Source organism: Sphaerodactylus townsendi, linkage group LG10 (genome assembly GCF_021028975.2).
Source record: "Sphaerodactylus townsendi isolate TG3544 linkage group LG10, MPM_Stown_v2.3, whole genome shotgun sequence".
Taxonomy (NCBI): domain Eukaryota; kingdom Metazoa; phylum Chordata; class Lepidosauria; order Squamata; family Sphaerodactylidae; genus Sphaerodactylus; species Sphaerodactylus townsendi.
The window spans coordinates 18768133-18787855 of NC_059434.1; the positions used below are offsets into that span (position 1 = coordinate 18768133).

Genomic DNA, 19723 nt, shown 5'->3' on the forward strand with positions numbered 1-19723 from the left:
ATGTATTTCATGCATTATCTTATTGTATTTAAGGCGCCATAGAGAACAAAAGAATGGTCAAAGTGTTTCCAACCGTTGAGTCATATCACATGAACAGAAGCTCTTTTAGAACGTTCCATGATTCTTAAAATCTTCCCTCCAGCAGAGCTGATGGCAGCACATTACATCTTGCAGTAGCCGAGGCTCTCCTCTGGGTGGGATTTATCAGCAGATGAAGATATGCTGCCATAATTCCACGCTCGCATGGGATTAATAATGTAGTCGGAGAACAGGTTGTCTTGGCAGCACGAGTCAAATTATGAAAATCAAGATCCAAGAGCCTATTCTTAACTAGTCTGAAGGCTTCCACCTTTGTGAGCATAAGGAGTGATTCCAAGGGGAAACCAATAGCTTCAACCTTTCTAAAGCTCTTGCTGTAGCATTCCATACCAAAATGGGGGGGGGGGGGGGAGTTCCCTAGCTTCCCTCCCCCAGTCCCTCAGATCAATTCCCATGCACCAAACCGCCAAATAGCTATGACAAAGAAGCATGCATTAGCACAGCATCAAAGCATAAAGGGGAGTGGTGGGGGGGGCAAGCTGTTGGCTGACTGGAGCACATGGTCAGCAAAAAGACCAGGCCAGCCTTTTGCAGGCTCTGGCCGGCCCCTCCTGGGTGATGCCGCGCCTGCCCTTAAGGGGCACGGAGGGGAGGCCCCCATCCGCTCTTACTAGGGTGGATGCCAGGGGCTTCCTCCTGCCCTTCTCGGGCAGAAACTGCGGCCGCAATTATTCCCGGCAGCTCTTTTATTAGCTAGTTTATTAGTTCCCTGGGCCACCCTTGGCCAGAAGAGCTCAGGGAAGCTAACAGCGTGTACCAGCACAACAAAAATCACCAATTAAATCAATAATATACCTGAAATAATTTGGCACCATTCTAAAACTTGAGGAATAAAACAGCAATATACCTCAACCCTCAACAGGAGGAAAAACGGGTGGGGGAAAGGGAAACCAGCTAAATGGACACCATTGGAGCCCTTAGCCATAGGCCTGGTGAATGTGTAAAAAGCATATGTAATAAAGAACAGATTTAATCAAGTCTTCTTGATTAAAACTCACTTTAGGGCTGTCAAAAGAGTCCTGTTTATTCATTTCTGCGTTGCCTGTAAATGAATAAACATACTTCCTGTAAATATATAAGCAAACTGCCTGTAAATGAATAAACAGGCTGAGCATTTCTGTGAACAGCTTAGCACAAATCAACTAAAACTCAATTTAAAGCTAGTCAAAACAAACAAAATTATCTCATAAGTTAGAAGTTCTAGGCACAATTTACTGCTAGAAACACATTCACATGGCAAGAATGGGGGGGTCTGTTCACAGAAGCTGCTGAACTTTATTGCTTAGAATCCGGGCCAATCTGAATGCCACCAAATCCTTATGCTTGTTTGACTGATGGCACAAAGCCTATTTGTGTTCTTCTTCGCATTGAGCGTACATTCCCTTCAGGTTGGATTCTCCGTTATTCTCATGTTTTCCCCTCTTTGGAACTCAATGCGCTGTCAGATCAAGGAATCCCCATGGTTTCCGAAAGCTCTCAAATTGTGCCTTTTTCTCTCCCTCCGCAGGGAAAGCAAAAGAGATCCATATGTGTTAGGCTTCCTTTGGAGTTTCTAACTCCTCCCTGCCTTTCCTTACCCATACTACTTCAGTTCCTCCCACTCCTCAGGCCACCATTTCAGAACAATCTGAAGGGCTTGTTTGTTTGTTTGTTTGTTTGTTTGTTTGTTTGTTTGTTTGTTTGTTTGTTTGTTTGTTTGTTTGTTTGTTTGTTTGTTTGTTTGTTTGAATGCAGAAGGCCTAGAACTACAGAGATAGGCCCTTTAAATCAGCATGAAATCTACACGGTCTAGCAAAATAACGTTAGACCAGAGACTGCAACAACTCAGGCATGCATGCTTTGCACCTCCCAGATGCAAGCCGACTCCTTTCTGCTCACAAATGTAACACAGAGGGAGAGGCCCCGTCAGCCCCCCTCCTCACACACACCATGTGCTGTTTTTGTGCCCACAAACTGCCCTGTAGATCCGCTGTTGGCTCCATTACCAAAACAATGCACAGCCACAAAAGTACATGATGCCATCACATGTCAATAGCAGCACAACACGGCAGCCTTGGGACAGAAAAAAAAACATGCAGTGGAGCTGACCCTGCTTCTCCCTGTGTGCTGTGATGTTAAGAAGCAACAGGGCCCATGAATGTTTGAGAGGCACAAAATTTGCACCGCACAACTTCTGATGCAAAGTCTTATGGTATCAAGCCAACAGACACAGGGGCTGTGTAACATGCCACTTGGACGGAGTGGCTTATGTGGATAAAGACAGTGGTGGGATCCAAAAATTTTAGTAACAGGTTCCCATGGTGGTGGGATTCAAACAGTGGCGTAGTGCCAATGGGGCTGGGTGGGGCACGACGGGGGCGTGGCCAGGCATTCCTGGGATGGGGCATTCCTGGGAGGAGCTGTTGCAAGGACGCAGCCACTGCGCCGGTCCTTGGGTGGGAAACAAATGCACGCAGGCACAGGCTGCCACGCACGCCGGTGCACCTCCTGCTAGACAGCTTCAAGTTCTGCGCGCTACTGCTGAGAGGAGGGGCGTAACTAAGGCAAAAATCACGTGGCAAAATCACCAATTAGTGACCCCCTCTCGGCACACACAAATAATTAGTAAGCTACTCTTGGGAGCCTGTGAGAACCTGCTGGATCCCAGCTCTGGATAAAGATATCCAAAATGAAATCATGTATCATGGGACAAAGTCACAAAATTACTGCAGCTTTATTCTCTCTTGAAATGGAGACAACGCAGAAGAGGGGCCCTTATTCTGTCCATGAGACAATCAAAGACCTTTTCTCCACCTACCACAGAACAAGCCAGCAGAAAGGATTGTATCATTTCAGACTACAGATGAGAGACTCCATATTTGTCAAAGTTCTCTGGCATTCCAATTGGAGAGGAATATTATCGCCCCATCCTTCTGAGGTGGGACAGTCCATTCCACATCCCCTCCAATCTGCCAGGCCTGAACTAGATTGCTGTCTGCATAAAGCCGTATTGCAGCCACGCACCAATGGAACACCCACCTGGACTATTGCTGTCAAGCATGGTAGTCAAGTATGAACTGCTGCTTTGTGTAGGTGGCAATCCAGTCAAAATGAGGGCAAGTTCCCACGGGTGCGCTCTTTTGACTTGCCAGTGCCATTTTTAAAACAAGGCTAAAACCTGGCCTACACAAGCAACACAAGGGGAAGAGACGCATTTGCAACCTTCCCCTACACTGGGTTAATTTTTTAAAATAATATTGGATTACTGTTAACTGAAAATTCCCTGCAAGCAGAAAACATTTAGAGTACCTACAATAGTAACTTTACCTCTGATGTTTGCTAAGTCTACAGGCCTAAGGCCCCTTCCGCACATGCAGAATAATGTGCTTTCAATCCACTTTCACAATTGTTTGCAAGTGGATTTTGCTGTTCCGCACATTAAAATCCAGCCGCCAAGTGCACTGAAAGTGGATTGAAAGTGCGTTATTCTGCATGTGCGGAAGGGGCCTCAGAGCCACTAAAGCAGAACAGCAAAGTAGGTTTGCATGCATGTTTCCAGGCCCAACAACCTAAAGCATAGGTGCAACCCTCCAGATGTTTGTATCTGGAGGGCCGCACGTTTGACACCTGTAACCTAAAGTATAGCATCCACCTGCTGCCACAATGATGGCTCTGATTGAACAGTAATAATTAGTAAGAGAGTCTTCCCATTCACAAATCATAAATTGCTGAATGTGGGGTAATAAAACATTTAATAAGATGCTCAGGCCTCATTTACACATGCCAGCAAATAAGGTGGAAATGAGAGGCTAGAATAATGGAATGCATCATATCAGAAAGGCAGAAGGTCACATTTCCAAATGCTGCCGTATGTTAAACAACCCCCTAAAAACACAAAGGCAGCACAAATCACCTTCCCCTGCTGTGCTAGCGATCTTCTAGCAGGATTCTTTTAAAGTAATGGAGAATTAAAACTCAGAACCTACCACCTGCCTCACTCTACACTTCAGTTTTCTGTACCCTCTGCCCCCAACGTGTATAAAGCAGACCCAAGAATCCAGTTGCGTTTCAGGATTTTCCCAAAGTGTCAAAAAACGTCTTTCACCTACGAGGTCTTGCCCTTTGAGAAGGGCTCAGTGTCGAAAGAAATCCCAGCATGACAAGTCCCTGAAGCGGAAAACACTGGCATTCACAATAACTCACTATGAATAAGCAGCATCTCATTTCAAGAACGAAGGAGGAAGTTCGATTCTTTTTTTAAAAAAGCAACTTGCTTAATTGTTGTGTGCGGTCATTCACACCTTGTCACAGGGCAAAACCCCACAGCACTTCTCACACTGAATGTGAAAGAACTACTGAGGCCCACACATGCAGAACCATGCACTTTTAATCCACTTTCCATTCACTTTTGCAGCTGAATTTTACTCTGTGGAACAGCAAAATCCACTTTCAAACAATTGTGAAAGTGGATTGAAAGGGCATTATTCTGCATGTGCGGAAAGGGCCCGAGAAGCACATGGCTTTTCAAGAACCCCTTGCCAGAAGTGCAGGGCCAGGGCAGAAAGGAAATGCACTCTGTAGCTGCTCAGGGGCACTTTCGTCTGCTGTGGGGTCATATATTCCAGGATTGTGGCCTCATGCAGAAAACAGAAGGCCAAGCCAGGTTAACAAGGCAGAACTGTTTTTGGCTTTCGGAGTTTCTGCAGGTTTCCTCTAACGTTCAGCATTGTGAAGCGGGCAGGCCTCAGCTTGCAGGCTCTCTCCTAACTGCTGAACCGCACATACCAAAAATGTACGTTTGCAACACATTTTGCAAGGCTGGCCTTGAGAGAGCTGACACAAAGTGAAGCGTTTGTCCAGACACAGGAGGCAAAATGGCAGAGGACGCCTCAAATACTTAAATCCTGTTTGGTGAAAGAAGAAGAAGAAGAAGAAGAGTTTGGATTTATATCCCCCCTTTCTCTCCTGTAGGAGACTCAAAGGGGCTTACAATCTCCTTGCCCTTCCCCCCTCACAACAAACACCCTGTGAGGTGGGTGGGGCTGAGAGAGCTCAGAAGAACTGTGACTAGCCCAAGGTCACCCAGCTGGCGTGTGTGGGAGTGTACAGGCTAATCTGAATTCCCCAGATATTCCCTCCACAACTCAAGTGGCAGAGCTGGGAATCAAACCCGGTTCCTCCAGATCAGAGTGCATCTGCTCTTAGCCACTGCTCTTAGCTACTACGCCACTGCTGCTCCTTAGCTACTACGCCACTGCTGCTCTAAAGAAAGGGTCTTTAGAGTCACCGCTTAAGCATCCCCGTACACACACACACACACACACAGAGCAAGAGAAGAGCTAAGGAACTGAATCCGCAGCCCCGCAGCCTTTTCACCAAATGTCACCCCAATCATCAACTCTCCAAAAGTTTGTTCTGCCCCCTCCACCCTCTCATAGGTCATAACGACAACATCGGCCTACCTCGCAGGGGTGTTGTAAAGGCTTTCAAGCTAATGCGAGAAGTACTTCGCGCACGGAACCTTTCAGCATCGTTACAAGGAGGGCACCTGGATGCCTGTTTCAAAGGCTCCTTCCTCACATGCAGAATAAGGCACTTTCAAACTGCTTCCAGTGCTCTTTGAAGCTGTGCGGAAGAGGCGTCGGGATCTCCGTCCAGAGGAAAACCAAACGAGCAAGACCCGGGGCTCTCTGCAGCCCGACTTCAGAAGCGAAAAACCGGATTGAGTTCTCCGGCCGTGGCCTACCTGGCACCAGTTTGGGCAGCCGCAGTAAGCCAGAGGCATCTCCGCTTCTCCTCGGCTCATTCGACCCCCCCCCCCCAAAAAAAAAGGTCAAAGCGGACCGATTGCAACAGGCAAGTGGGCGCCTGGGGGGGTTGGTCTTGGGGGTTTTTTTAAGCGCGTTCCCGGAACGGAAGAATTGCGCCTTTTTTGCACCCCGCAAAGCGAGAGGGGAGAGAAGGAGCTGGAGCTGACTACTACAAAGACCCCCAGATCGCCAACCCAGTCGCCCCCGGGAAGTTGGCAACGCCGCCCCCTGCCCCGGGAGAGCCACCCCTCCCCTTTCCGTGCCTCTGCAAGCTCACCTGGAGGGCGGGCCGGAGGGGCATCCGCTTCCCCCTTCCTGGTTCTGCCTCGGCCCCGAAAGGGCACCTGGAGTTTACCTGCTCGCAGGGCCCCAGCGTGGGCCGGGACAGGCGGCTGCTCTACTGGTGGCGCCTGGGAAGGAAGGCAAGCGAGCCTGCATCTGCTCCCAGCCAAGAGTGGCAACAGACGGAGCCACCCTTCCCCACCCCCCCATCCCCCCTTCCCTTCCCTCCCGGCACCGCCTCGCAAGCTTGATCCTGGTTCCTGGCCTGGGCGGGCAGGAATTCGCCAGGTGAAGCCTCGTCCCGGCACGGCTGAAACTTTACCTGCTGGGCTGCCGCGTGCTGCTGCGCTCTGAGCGCTCAACCAGGAAGTGAAGGAGGTATCCATCAGAGGCGTGTAATCCAGCCTCTTATTCCAAATCTTAAAGGGATTTGGGGTGTTCTTAAGCGAGAAGCAGCCCTCTCTGCTGATCCGCCCCACTGCAGACCCCACACCTGCCCTCATGTTGGTCCTGAGGGTCTGCTGATCCTACAGTTGCCAGCTCTGGCCTGGAGATTGCGGAAGGTTTGGGTTTTGGGGAGAGATGCCTTCTAGAATCAATGGGGTACCAGAGATTCTGCCCTTGGAAGCTGTCGTGTAGTCCAGCGGAACTGATCGGTCACCTTTAATAACTCACGGTCCCTCCTGGAAATTGGAAAATCCCAGCTAACCCCCAGGAACAAAATTTAAGGGACTCAGTTGAAAGCTCAGGTGCAGGGAAAATCGGTGGGAATTGCTTCCCGTCTCTTTAAGAAAAACATGATAATTGTTATCATCACTTGTTGGAGCTGTGACATTCCCTAAAATGAAAATGTGTTAAATATACACAGTGACCCTGTTCCGGTCATGGTACTCCACACTGCTCTTTTGATAAAAGCAACTATCTCCAACTCAACTGGCTCCAAATAGTTGGAGATAGTTGGGTTGGTGATAGATATATATTCTTATGCGAGGACATTGCTGTGGTGTAAGAGAACATTTTGAAACTGACAATGTAAATAGGCTTGTAGAAATTTCTCCAAACAAATGAAATAGAGGGTTTGGCAACAGAAGTACCTTCTTGCCAATTACGGCACAACATCCTGAGCCCTTTGGGATAGGGCAGGATGGATAGATAAATAAATAAATAGGTATGCCTAGTCACACTATATATGTTAAATTAATTAAGCTGGTTGTAAGATGGACCAAATAATGATCTGATAAGGCTGAAGGATCCATCCAATTGCTTGGACATTCCAGCACCGGAGAGGTCCACGGCAGCCACACACTGGCAAAATCACCCTTCCATTGGGGCAAGTGCCCCGGGAAGGGCGAATCTGCCAGCATAGCTGGGTGCCGCTCCCACGGGCAGATTCAGCCTCATCCCTTTGGATGGGGCTCACAATGATTTATAATAATGGAAATTGATTTCATTCGCCATCTGGGTTTTTAACTTGTTATTTAAGAGTTTTATGTCTGATAAATTTTCTCGCTTCGCCTTCGCCTGCTTGAGTTGAGGCCACAAGGGGAAGGGCCATCAGTGTAAAACAGTGGAAAATAGTATAAACCCTTTTACACTGTTTTAAACCCTTTACACTGTTTTCACACTGCTGTTTTGGGCCCATCTGAATCAGCCTCTCTTTATATATATGGGCCAAAAACATCAGTGTAAAAACAGTGTGAAAATAGTATAAACCCTTTTACACTGTTTTAAACCCTTTTACACTGTTTTCACACTGCTGTTTTGGGCCCATGCGGAATCAGCCTCTCTCTCTTTTATATATATATGGGCCAAAAACAGCAGTGTAAAAACAGTGTGAAAATAGTATAAACCCTTTTACACTGTTTTAAACCCTTTTACACTGTTTTCACAACTGCTGTTTTGGGCCCATGCGGAATCAGCCTCTCTCTCTTTTATACACACACACACACACACACACACACACACACACACAGAGAGAGAGAGGGGAATTGTTCTCTTGGATTAAAAAATGTACTTGAAACACCACATTGCTCTATTAAATATATATTACATGGTGGGGGCAGGGGTTGGAGGGGTTATGTATCTTCTCTAAGACCTTGAAGGACTTGAATTACAAACTGTATCCAAAATGCTCTGATTCAGCAACATGCACACACATTCCAAAGCTAACAGTCAGATACAGTTTTTGTGTCTTTTCCCCACCTACTGGTTGTTGTTCCTTCATTATGGATGGTTTTAAAAGGGGAACTGGGTGGATTCCTGGAGGATCAGCCCATCAATGGCTACGAGCCATGGTGCCTAAAAAAAAACAACTTCCACATTCCAATGCAATAAATGTCTGAATACCAGGGCCAGGAGGCAACTTCAGGGGAAGTCCTTGGCCTCTATGCCTGTTCTGGCTGTCCAGAGTTGGCCATTGTGTGAAACCAGATGCTGGACTAGATGGACCACTGGTCTGGTCCAGCAGGACTCTTCTGATACTCTTATGCCAGAGGTCCCATGCCATGCCTGCAAATATACAGCCAAGCTGCACAGGGTTTATGTTCCTAGAGAATTCTATTAGCTTGCATTCCTCAGTAAGCCTATGCTTTGGAATCCATTTATTTCAGTAGAACTGGATTTTCTTGGGTTCTACCCCAGCCCAAAATGTTTCCCGCAAGGGATATGGGAAACTGCATGAAGGCAAATTGAGGAGTTGCGTGAACAGAAATCATGCCCCCTTTCAAGTAGAAGATTTTTGCTGCTGGATCCAAGCCATCTGATGTGTATAAAGTGCCTTGAGGCCACAGCCAACTTAGGGCAACCAAACCGGGGTTTCAGGCATAGGGCTAACAGATGGGTTTCTGGTCTGCCATTATCTGCCTCCATGTCATGACCCTGGTATTCCTTGGTGGGATCCAGAGGTGGGATCCAGCAGGTTCTCACAGGTTCCCGAGAGTAGGTTACTAATTATTTGTGTGTGCCGAGAGGGGGTGACTAATTGGTGATTTTGCCACGTGATTTTTGCCTTAGTTACACCCCTCCTCTCAGCAGTAGTGCGCAGAACTTGAAGCAGTCTAGCAGGAGGTGCACTGGCGTGCATGGCAGCCTGCACCTGAGTGCATTTGTTTCCTGCCCAAGGACCAGCGCAGCGGCTGCGTCCTTGCTACAGCCCCAGCCAGGAATGCCCTGACTCTGGAATGCCCAGCCACGCCCCCGTCGTGCCCCGCCCAGCCCCACTGGTGCTACGCTACAGTTTGAATCCCACCACCATGGGAACCTGTTACTAAAATTTTTGGATCCCACCACTGGTGGTATCCCATCCAAGTAATGACCAGGGCCTACTCAGCTTAGCTTCTGAGATCTGATGAGATCAGGCTACCCTGGCCCATCTAGGTCAGCTGTCTTACTTAACATTCATTGTGTATTTATTTATGCACAATATTTATTTTCCGCCTCTCCAGTGACCTGCTTATGGAGGGTTGCACTGAATCAACAACACAAAACCATTAAAACAAGCCACTAAAAACAATCTGTAGCTTGTGACATTACAGGCTGTTCTAATTCTTCAGTGAAGCTTACTTACTCCCAGGAAAGGATCTTTAGGCTTGCGCCATACATTTCTTCCATCAAAAGCTGGCATAAGCGGCACACCTTTTCTGATGTACATTGTGCCTCAAATTCACTGTGAAGAAAGTTTTGTGTAGAGGAGGTTATTTCTATGCTTACAGTCTACATGCTTCTCCCCAATTTTAGAGCAGCGAGGAAACTCACTTTATCAGATTCGATAACTAATTCCCTGCTCTGACCATATGAAACTTCCCGCACGCTGTACATTCTTCCGTGCTGCAGGAAAGCCAGCACCAATATGAATCTGACAAAAATCGGAAAGAAAATTGCATTCTGTGAACCCGATACAATTCTGATACTGAAAAAGGCACAAGGCAGTTTTAAAAGCTAACCATGTTCCCGGGTTGATCTTGGTTTGAAAATACCAGCTGTCAGCTCTGAACGCTCCAAAGATTTTATTATCTGATAGTGTCCTTTTCTCTCTGAGTTGCTGTGTTAGCATCACTGTGGAGATTGCTTCTTTTTTTCCTTGCCAAAAAAAATTACAAGAAAATACAATTGCCCATTTTTGAAAATTATTTGAAAAGGCCACTGCAACGCCTTGGGAAGGCCTTTCTGTAGCATTCTGATGATGTGCAAATGTGACATGTTGAACGGAGGAAATAGTCCCAACAGGAACAGTTGGGCTGGATAATACATTCCTGAGCTGCATTTGCATCTTCTGCGCCAGTTATTTGCAAATCAATAGGGTGCTGTAATTTAAATGTGCATATCACACGCCTTATGCATTTAATACTCTGCTTAGCCTTAGCCAATCACATCAGGAGTCTCAAATCAGGATTACTATCTTCAAGGCGGGGCTTGTGTTTCCATCAAAATTAAAATTGATCTCCAGACTACAGATATGAGTTCCCAGAGAGGAAATGGCAGTTTTAGAGGGTGGAGTCTTTCCTCCCCAAGCAAGAAGAAGAAGAAGAAGAAGAAGAAGAAGAAGAAGAAGAAGAAGAAGAAGAAGAAGAAGAAGACGACGAAGACGACGAAGACGACGAAGACGAAGACGAGTTTTTATATCCCCCCTTTCTCTCCTGCAGGAGAGTCAAAGGGGCTTACAATCTCCTTGCCCTTCCCCCCTCACAACAAACACCCTGTGAGATAGGTGGGGCTGAGAGAGCTCCCAGAAGCTGTGACTAGCCCAAGGTCACCCAGCTGGCGTGTGTGGGAGTGTACAGGCTAATCTGAATTCCCCAGAGAAGCCTCCACAGCTCAGGCAGCAGAGCTGGAAATAAAACCCGGTTCCTCCAGATTAGATCCACGAGCTCTTAACCTCCTACGCCACTGCTGCTCCTAGGCTCTCCCGAGGAACAGTCCCCAAATTTCCAGGAGTTTTGAAAACCAGAGTTGGAGAATAGGTTTCAGACATTGGTGCTGGGGACTGCAACCCAGCCCCATTGCCTTTGGCTTATGGGGTCCCACAATGTTCCATCTTGTCCCCTACGCCCCTTAACATTTACATGAAACTGCTGGGTGAGGTCATCCAGAGATTTCGGGCTGGGTGAGCTTGACCTCACATTTCCAGCTTTTCCCAGGGAGGTTGTGGAAGCCTTGAACTGTTTGGTTCCTGGAGGCAGTTTTGAAGTGGATACAGACTAACAAACGAAAGTGTAATCCTGACAAGATGATGATGATGATGATGATGATGATGATGATGATGATTTATTAGATAGATAGATAGTCAAGTATTTATTGTTTGAGCCATTGGCTATAACAATACAGAGATACATGCAGTTCAAACAGTAACTTAGTTAAAACAATAATTTAAATTAAAACAATAATTTAGTTTTACATTAAAATATAAATTATTAGTGTTCGCAATCTCTAAATTAAAATGCCCCATGGTGATTTATTAGTTTTTTTATACCACCCAATCCCCAAAGGGCTCTGAGCAGTGAACAGAGGCCAAGAGGCACATATAAAATACAATAATAAGAAAATAAAATATATAAGCATTACAATGGTTTAAAATACAGTAGCAGTGACACATAAACATGTATTGGTGACACCCAACCCCAGGCTTGGGAGGGGATTCTGCCAAAGCCGAGGTTAACATAAACAGAATCAAAGGGGGGTATCATGAGGGGCGGCAGATCCACGGCCAACCTCCCCAAAAGCCCGGTGGAACAACCTCCCCAAAAGCCCGGTGGAACAACCCGGTGGACCCTGTAGGGTTTTCCAGGCAAGAAATGTTCAGAGGTGGTTTGCCATTGCCTGCCTCCATGTGGACTGAGAGAGTTCTGAGAGAACTCTCACTGGCCCAAGGTCACCCTGTAGGCTTCACTTGGAGAAGTGGCGATTTGAACCCAGTTTTCCAATCTAGAGTCCACCGCTCTTAATTACTATACCATTCTGCCTCTCCAGTTCAGCTGAGGGTCTCAAAAACTGGAAGGGGCCTGGTTTTCTCAGGGTGTCTGAGAGGGCTTTGTTGTTGTACGAAATGAGTTCAAGTGTGCTTCAAATCTTTGTGCTTCAAGTCTGGTCATTCCAGGAAGTCCACTCCTCCCCTTTGTCACCTAGTAACTTATTAATTGTCAACATCAACTCAGCGTTTCATTGCCTGGTGCTTATTTTTTCAATAAGATTATGGTGTAATATTTTTTATGCTTGGTAACAAGTAGCTTGAAGAGAATCTCTAGCAACTGTTTTCTTTCTTTTTTTAAAAAAAAGAGAGAGAAATCTTTGAAAAAAGTATTTTCTGAGCTGGCCATGGAAGCCATCACGGAGAACGCTGACCAAATACTGGCACAGATCCGACAACAAAACCTGACGTTAAGAGAGGTGCTTCTTGCAAGTGACCAGCAAGATGATGATAAGATAGTCGAGTACACTCTCAAATTGACTCCTCTCTTTCTGGACCTCATGAAAGCCTTCGGCTTACAACTGGAGAGCGCGGCGAAGATTCTCCAAGACACTCGTCATTTGCTGAATACACTTCAGGAGAACGGTTGGCAACAGATTCCAAGTCAAGGCAAGTGAAGGCAAATTTGTCGCCCAAGAGTGTGTTTACTATGTAGCGGCTAGTGCAGGGGTAGGGAACCTGCGGCCCGAGAGCCACATGCGGCTCTTCTGCCCTTGCACTGCGGCTCCATGAGCAGAGCCGCCGGCCCCATCCTTGCCCGCCCTGCAGGCAGCAGGGCGGGCGCACCAACTGCCCGTGGTTGGCTGGGCTGCGCTGCGGGCTTCCCCTCACACCCGCCCCGTTGGAGCAGGGTGGGTGCTTTCCTGGTGGCCGGCGAGGCTAAGCCACCGGCTTCATCCTTGCCCACCCTGCAGACAGCAGGGTGGGCGCACCAATGGCCCGTGGCTGGCTGGGCCGCACCACGGGCTTCCCCTCTCGCCCGCCCCATTCGAGCTGGGCGGGTGCTTTCCCGGCGGCCGGCAAGGCCGAGCTGCTGGCCCCATCCTTGCCCACCCTGCAGGCAGCTTCTCAGAATGAGCAGAGTAAAAGGTAGAAAAAAAACCCAATATATATAGTGTTATCTTTATTTTAAATGTCAAAAATTATTTGCGGCTCCAAGTGTTTTCTTTTCCCGTGGAAAATGGGTCCAAATGGCTCTTTGAGTGTTAAAGGTTCCCTACCCCTGGGCTAGTGTCTCTTCTTAAATACATACATTATCAGTTTCACGTGGAAGCAGCATCCGTGTGTATATTGAAACATACAAGTTAGATGTAATTGGTTCTCAACTGTTCTTTTGAGCTTTTATATTATTTTAATTGAGCTTTTAATCTCTAGCAGACAGACTGCACTTTAAAACTTCCACAGATACCAATTTACTCGCGTTACTTAAGGAGGAAGATCCTTAAGGGTTTGCCGCCCGCAACAGCAGAGAGGCTAATGTTGCCTTTCTCTTCCTCGTTTGGGCATCGTTGATAGCTTTTTTAAATCTAAATTTGTATTTAGTGGTGGTTGTGAGCCCCTTTAGACCCCCTTGGGAGAAAAACAGGTTGTAAATACTTAAATATATTTAATCTACTGCAGGACATTTTGTGGTATGTATTGGGCCATGTACACACAAGAGGGGGGATCATTCATAATGTGAAATGTCAAACACTTTAATATAAAAAGAGAAGAAGAAGAGTTTTGGATTTATATCCCCCCTTTCTCTCCTGCAGGAGACTCAAAGGGGCTTACAATCTCCTTGCCCTTCCCCCCTCACAACAAACACCCTGTGAGGTAGGTGGGGCTGAGAGAGCTCCCAGAAGCTGTGACTAGCCCAAGGTCACCCAGCTGGCGTGTGTGGGAGTGTACAGGCTAATCTGAATTCCCCAGATAAGCCTCCACAGCTCAGGCGGCAGAGCTGGGAATCAAACCCGGTTCTTCCAGATTAGATACACGAGCTCTTAACCTTCTATGCCCCCTATGCCAGGGGCTTGGAAAAAAATGTAACTAGAAAACATGGAGCTTGCACATGCCTTTTAAAATTAGTTGGGAGTGTCAAGTAGCTTTAGGCTGTGAAATGTCTGAAGATTGAAGGGTGAAGTCTTGAATGGGTGGGTTTTGGGAACAGGAAGTACCTCAACAGAATATAATGCCATAGAATCCACCCTCCGACTCATGCATGTGCTCTAGAGCAGGGGTTCCCAAACTATGGCCCGGGGGCCAAATGTGGCCCCCTGAAGGCGTTTATCCGGCCCGCCAGGCATGGCAGCGATGGCTCCATTCATGTGCAGTGGGGGCTCAAGGGAGAGGAGGAACTGGCCCCAACGGCCATTGATTGCAGTTACATGATGGCACCCCCAAATCTCCAAGCATTTTCTGACCCAGAGTTGGAAACCTTTCATGTGGCAACGCCTGCTCCGCCCTTCCCTCTGGGCTACTCCATGTGTTGCTCTCAGGCTTTCTGTTCTGCCTCACTCCCATTGGCATCAGCCAGGCTGGCGAATCGCTCGCTGGCTGCTAGGGAGGAAAGAACCCAGGAAGATACCTGATCCTGGGTTAGATGGAATGCTTTATTGGGAAAGTTCTGCTTTTTTTACAGGGGAAGGTATTCCACAGTCTCCCCAACAATATTTGGAGCCCACCCTGTACTTGACATACTTTGGTCACTGTTCTAAAAATAGACCATGACAGAAAGGCTGAAAGGTGAAATCAAACATTTTACAATCATTTGTGCATAGGAATTTGTTCATAGTTTTTTTTAGTCCGGCCCTCCAACAGTCTGAGGGACAGTGAACTGGCCCCCTGTTTAAAAAGTTTGGGGACCCCTGCTCTAGAGGAAGTAACATATGTAATCTGGAGATCAGTTGCAATTCCAGGAGATCACCAGGCCCCCCACTTGGAGTGTGGCAACACTAGTATCACAAAATAAGTAGAAAGGGCTGATCTGGTAGTGATGGTACACATAGCCTTCCAAAAATCTTTTGACAAAGGATCCTAGAGAAATATAGCTGTTGTTAGATAAGACACATGTCTTATGGACTGGTCACTGGTTAAAGAACAGGAAGTAAAAGGTAGAAATCTGTAAACAATGTTTCTTATGGAGAGAAGTAAGCCATGAGATCCTCAAAAAATCCGAATTTGAATGGGCATGATCTAGAATGCGGGCTAGCTGTGAGGCAGATTTGCAGCTGCACTCAGTTGTTCAGGGGCGTAAAAACCTCCAGTGGACAAGAATCATCTCAGCAAACAGGTAGAATGGACAACAAAAGGGTATATAAAGAGCTTCAGTGGTCGATTCCCCACCGAAAAAATGAATGTAGATACAAACCGGTTTGGGAAAAATCGGACCTTTTCAGCACGGTTTCAGTGTCCCCACTGCAGCTTCTGCCCCACAAACAATCCTTGTTCCCAGAAACACAGCAGCAACTAAGGATTCCCGACTGAGGCGGATTGAACACACAATCCGCTCAGGGGCTATCCTGATTGGCTGTTGTGTTGTGTTGGGAATTTTTTATTTATTTTCAAACTTCTGGATCCACACCTCTGCGAGCATGCACAGAACGACTCTATGCGGAAACGAAGAAACGGGCAATTAAAGCGAAGCCTGGTTTCCACACACCTCCATGTAGTCGCATCCACATGGATACGACGTGTAGCACTGCTTTATATTGCCTTCTGCTCAGTCAATCAGTCAAAACCGGCCCCATGTTGCTTTGTATCCATGTGGATCTCTGGTCCACGAAATTTTAAAAAAGGCTGCGCGCGAATCGCACACAGCCCACTGTTTTCTCATTGGATGGGAGGCTCCACATCACTACCAGCGGCAGAAAAACAAATCCGGATTCACCCCACCCACCCCCAACTTCCCCACCGCTCCAGATTGCCCACGTGTTTTTTGGAAAGGTCTAGCAGGTCTTAAAAAACATGTGCTGAGGGTAGGAGGGGAGTGGCAGAAACGGGATGAAAGCGTGTTCAGCGCTGGTGCAATGGGGAGTTCTGTTGGAAACCTGGGTGCTTTGCGTGACAAGCACACATCTAATCCTCACTGGGGAATCGACCAGTGTAAATAGCCACAAAGTGGTACCAACTGCAAAGTGGCGCAAAGTCCTAACTTGGCTTATAAAATGAGATGATTTGAACTGGCTATGACTTTCCAGTGAACTGGCTATGACTTTCCGGTGAGCAGTGTATTGAACGTTGTGTGCCCTGGCAGTCAAAAGGGCAATTGCCATTATGAATGAGACTGAAAATAACATGGCTAATATAATGCTTTTGTATAAATAATTTGTCTAAATGCTTTCGTATAAGTAATCTGGATTACTGTACAGTTCAGGTGGTGATAGCAAAAGCTACCTTGTGAGAAGACAACTTGATCTAGTTTATTTTTAAAAAAATAAAGTTTTTATTAATATCAATTTAAAAAGGTAAACTTACAAAACAAATGATATAGGTGTTCAGAATTATACATAAAATCAATATAGTATTAACTTTTCCTACATACATATATAGATTCATAAATACCTATAATACCCTCTACCACCCCTCACCCCTTAGTGCCCCTCACCCATGCTTTACAAGATAGTAGTACTTAAAATGTTACTTCGGATTTACTTTCTAAAGTAAATCCGAACTTGATCTAGTTTAGATATAATCTGGATTAATTGTTTTTCACATTCTTCAGAGTATTCCATCAACTTTTTTTTCAAGAAAAAGCTTAACAAAAACCTCCCCCATTCCTCTTCTCCATACAGAATAGCAAACCAAGAGGGGATAAGGAGGGACAGAGTCTTTCATTGTATTATACAACTGGCTTTTAAGGTCAGAAAGGCAAGGAAAATAGAGGCTGCAAAGAAGGTCCCATGATTCTGAAATATGAAAAGTGCTTTGCTTGTTTAATTCTCTAATGATGTGTTGAGCGTTCCAGTTCCAACCATGTCAGTAAACAGACTCCTAAATTATAGAGCAGCATCTTGCTGGAAGAACACCAGACCTTGTGAGGACGTGTCCAAAGGAACTTGTTTGTACCATTTTCCAACTGTCAGTCACACTGCAAGCCAGAAACAGACCAATGCAGTGCAACTTGGAGCCGGGTCAATTGTCAGTCTCCTACTAGAATGATGAAAGGAGTTGCTGAGGACCTTTGCCCAAGATCTGTAGTGAGATGGATAAGCCATTCAGCCTAAAGCAGCCCCTCACAAATTTGGGGTATTTCTTTGTAAAGGAGCGAAGCTTATCTTGCTGTCAACCACATCCATGTTGTATGTGGAATTTTAGTTAGTACATTTCTGGAAAGGATGGAACAGTTCAGAGCAGTGGCGAAGCCAGCAGGGGACAGGGGGTGCGCAAAGCACCAGATGCACCAATTCTGGTCATGTGGGGGGCAGAAAAATCCCCCCGCCCCCTGTGGCCCCCCAACAGTGCCCCCCTTCTGCAGCACCCCCCGCCCCCTCACGGCACACACACCCATGGCACACACCCCCATTTACTTTTAGGAATGGAACATCCCAGAGAAGAAGCCTGCCTACGTTGCCTGGCCCTGGTGGGAACCCTTTCCTAAAAGTAAGTGGGGTGGGGTGCCACAGGGGCTGCGGGGGGACACGAGGGTCGGGGGGCTGCAGGGGGCTCGGGGGCCATGGGGGGCCATGGGGGGGAAGCTAGAGTGTGCACCGGGCGTACTCTGGCCTAGCTACGCCTCTGGTTCAGAGTAAAAGCATAAAGCAATGTTATAGTTTCAGAAGGTTGGTCTGTGGTAGAAGAGCTAGATTTGAATTAAGTAGCACCTTAAGAAACAAATGAGATGGGGGGGGGTATAAGCTTCCAAGAGTCAAAGCTCTCTTTGTGACCTACACCTCGAAAATCTTGTTGGCTTCTAGGAGCCACTGGCCTCAAATCTAACAGTATTATGGTTGTAGCCCAACCCTGAGTTGTTGGGCGTGCAGGGGTGGCCGTGCTCCGCCACCACCCTGCCCCAAAAAGTTAAAAAAGAGGGAAGCTTTAAAATCCTCCATAGGGGAAAGCAGAGATACACCATGAAAATCAGGGCATAGCTCCAAGGGCTCCCGCGAGCCAACATAATGGAAGCCGACTACAGTTGACTCCACCCACAGGAATGCCCCCACTGTGCCCCTGTCACATCGGCTTGGCACGGGGCAGTGTGGGAGCCCCAGCGTGGAGCTGGGTACAGCTGCTGAGCATCCCTGGGGTCCACAGTGACCGGATGCTGGTGAATTAGCCCCTCTGCCAGGGGGAAGTGTCCTATGGAGGGCAAATCCGCCAGCATAAACCATTGCCACCTCCAGAGGGGAGTTCATTACCCCCCCCCCCCAATTGGGCTGCCTGGCTCCCAAAACAAGAGGGTGATAGTCAAGTGTCCTAGAGAGGCTAAATCCAAGCACCGAAGCCATGTAACACCTTTTCTTAGGCAAAACCAACATGGCACCGAACCATGTGCAAGCTTTTGTGTTCTCCGGCACTTTGTTTTACAAGCATCCTGAGTGAGACACTGAACATATTTAAAATGGTCTTGGTTTAAGTTGCCCTCTTAGCCTTCTGGGAGGAAGAAATAAAGATAACATGAAAGCATCCTATTGAAAATTCATAATCCACCAGATCAAATGTATTTTCACCACCACATACCAGTAGATCCATTACAAAGTTGAGAGCAAAGGAAAAAACAACTGTACTAGAGAAAGCTGAAAATAAGTTTTAGTTGTTACACTAGGTAAAAAGTGAATACAAGTCAATCTGGGTGGTATAATTTTGTATAGGGGAGAAGAACCCATAAGTACAGTCTTTTTCCATGGGCTTAACCTCCAGTTGACAAACTTCTCCCTTTAGTGACTAGATTCTGGTACCCTCAAAGCAAATGATAGCATGTTCTGTCTATTTGGAATGCATTATTCTTAATGATCAGGGGCTTTCCCCACTGACAGAGTTGAACTGGTTTCTACCTAGGTTCGCCTCAGTGAATCCCCACTGCCACCGAGCTCAACATTGTTTTGTCTCAGTTCCTCCCTCCCCCTCAGAACTGCGACATCCTTGTCGCAGTTATGAACTACACTTTTCTGCCGGAACAAGGTCGATACCGCTTCGAAGCTTCGAAGTGCAGACTCATCGAAACGACACCTCATCCGTTCAACCAATCACGAGCCGCTTTTGTGGCATGCGCAGAACGGGAGAGTCGTGGCGGGCATGTAACTGTAAACTGTAAAAACTGTTTAAAAAGAAGAAGAACGCTCCCGTTTCCCGCCGTAACACAAGCTCCAATCACGATCGAGGAGCGAAACAGACACCAAAATGATCCTGCCCACTTAGCTCAGTTCCAGGGAGCCAACTCAGTTGCTGTGGGGACAGCCTGGAATCGCCCTCCACTGAAGGGAACCGAGTCGACCTTAGCTCCCTTCTGTAGTGGGGAAAGCCCCGATGTCCATCTAAACCAGCATAAACTTGGACTAGCAGCAGTTGTCCAAGAACTCAGGCTGAGTTCTTTCCTAGCTCTGCTACTTTTCAATTGGAGATGTCCAGGTCTGGTGCTAGTGTAATTTGGGTGCAAGACATTCATATATTCATT

At 47.0% G+C, this 19723-nt stretch overlaps 2 protein-coding genes across 9 annotated transcripts in view; one reads left to right on the forward strand and one right to left on the reverse strand.

Moving 5' to 3' along the window:
• Positions 1 to 6284, reverse strand: part of ARAP2 (ArfGAP with RhoGAP domain, ankyrin repeat and PH domain 2) — a 153761-nt gene extending 147477 nt beyond the window's left edge. For 7 of the 8 annotated variants that reach the window (XM_048509908.1, XM_048509911.1, XM_048509910.1 and 4 more), the window contains exon 1: positions 6166 to 6284. The gene's annotated coding sequence lies outside the window, so the exon portion shown is untranslated. Of the gene's footprint in view, positions 1 to 5540; positions 5633 to 6165 lie in introns of those variants that run through there. The other variant, XM_048509906.1, reaches the window with a different exon arrangement.
• A 6195-nt stretch (positions 6285 to 12479) lies between these two features.
• The window catches only part of DTHD1 (death domain containing 1), a 40990-nt gene continuing 33746 nt past the window's right edge, over positions 12480 to 19723 (forward strand). The window contains exon 1 of the mRNA XM_048508720.1: positions 12480 to 12741. Coding sequence (XP_048364677.1) covers positions 12480 to 12741 — 262 coding nt within the window. The remainder of the gene's footprint in view (positions 12742 to 19723) is intronic.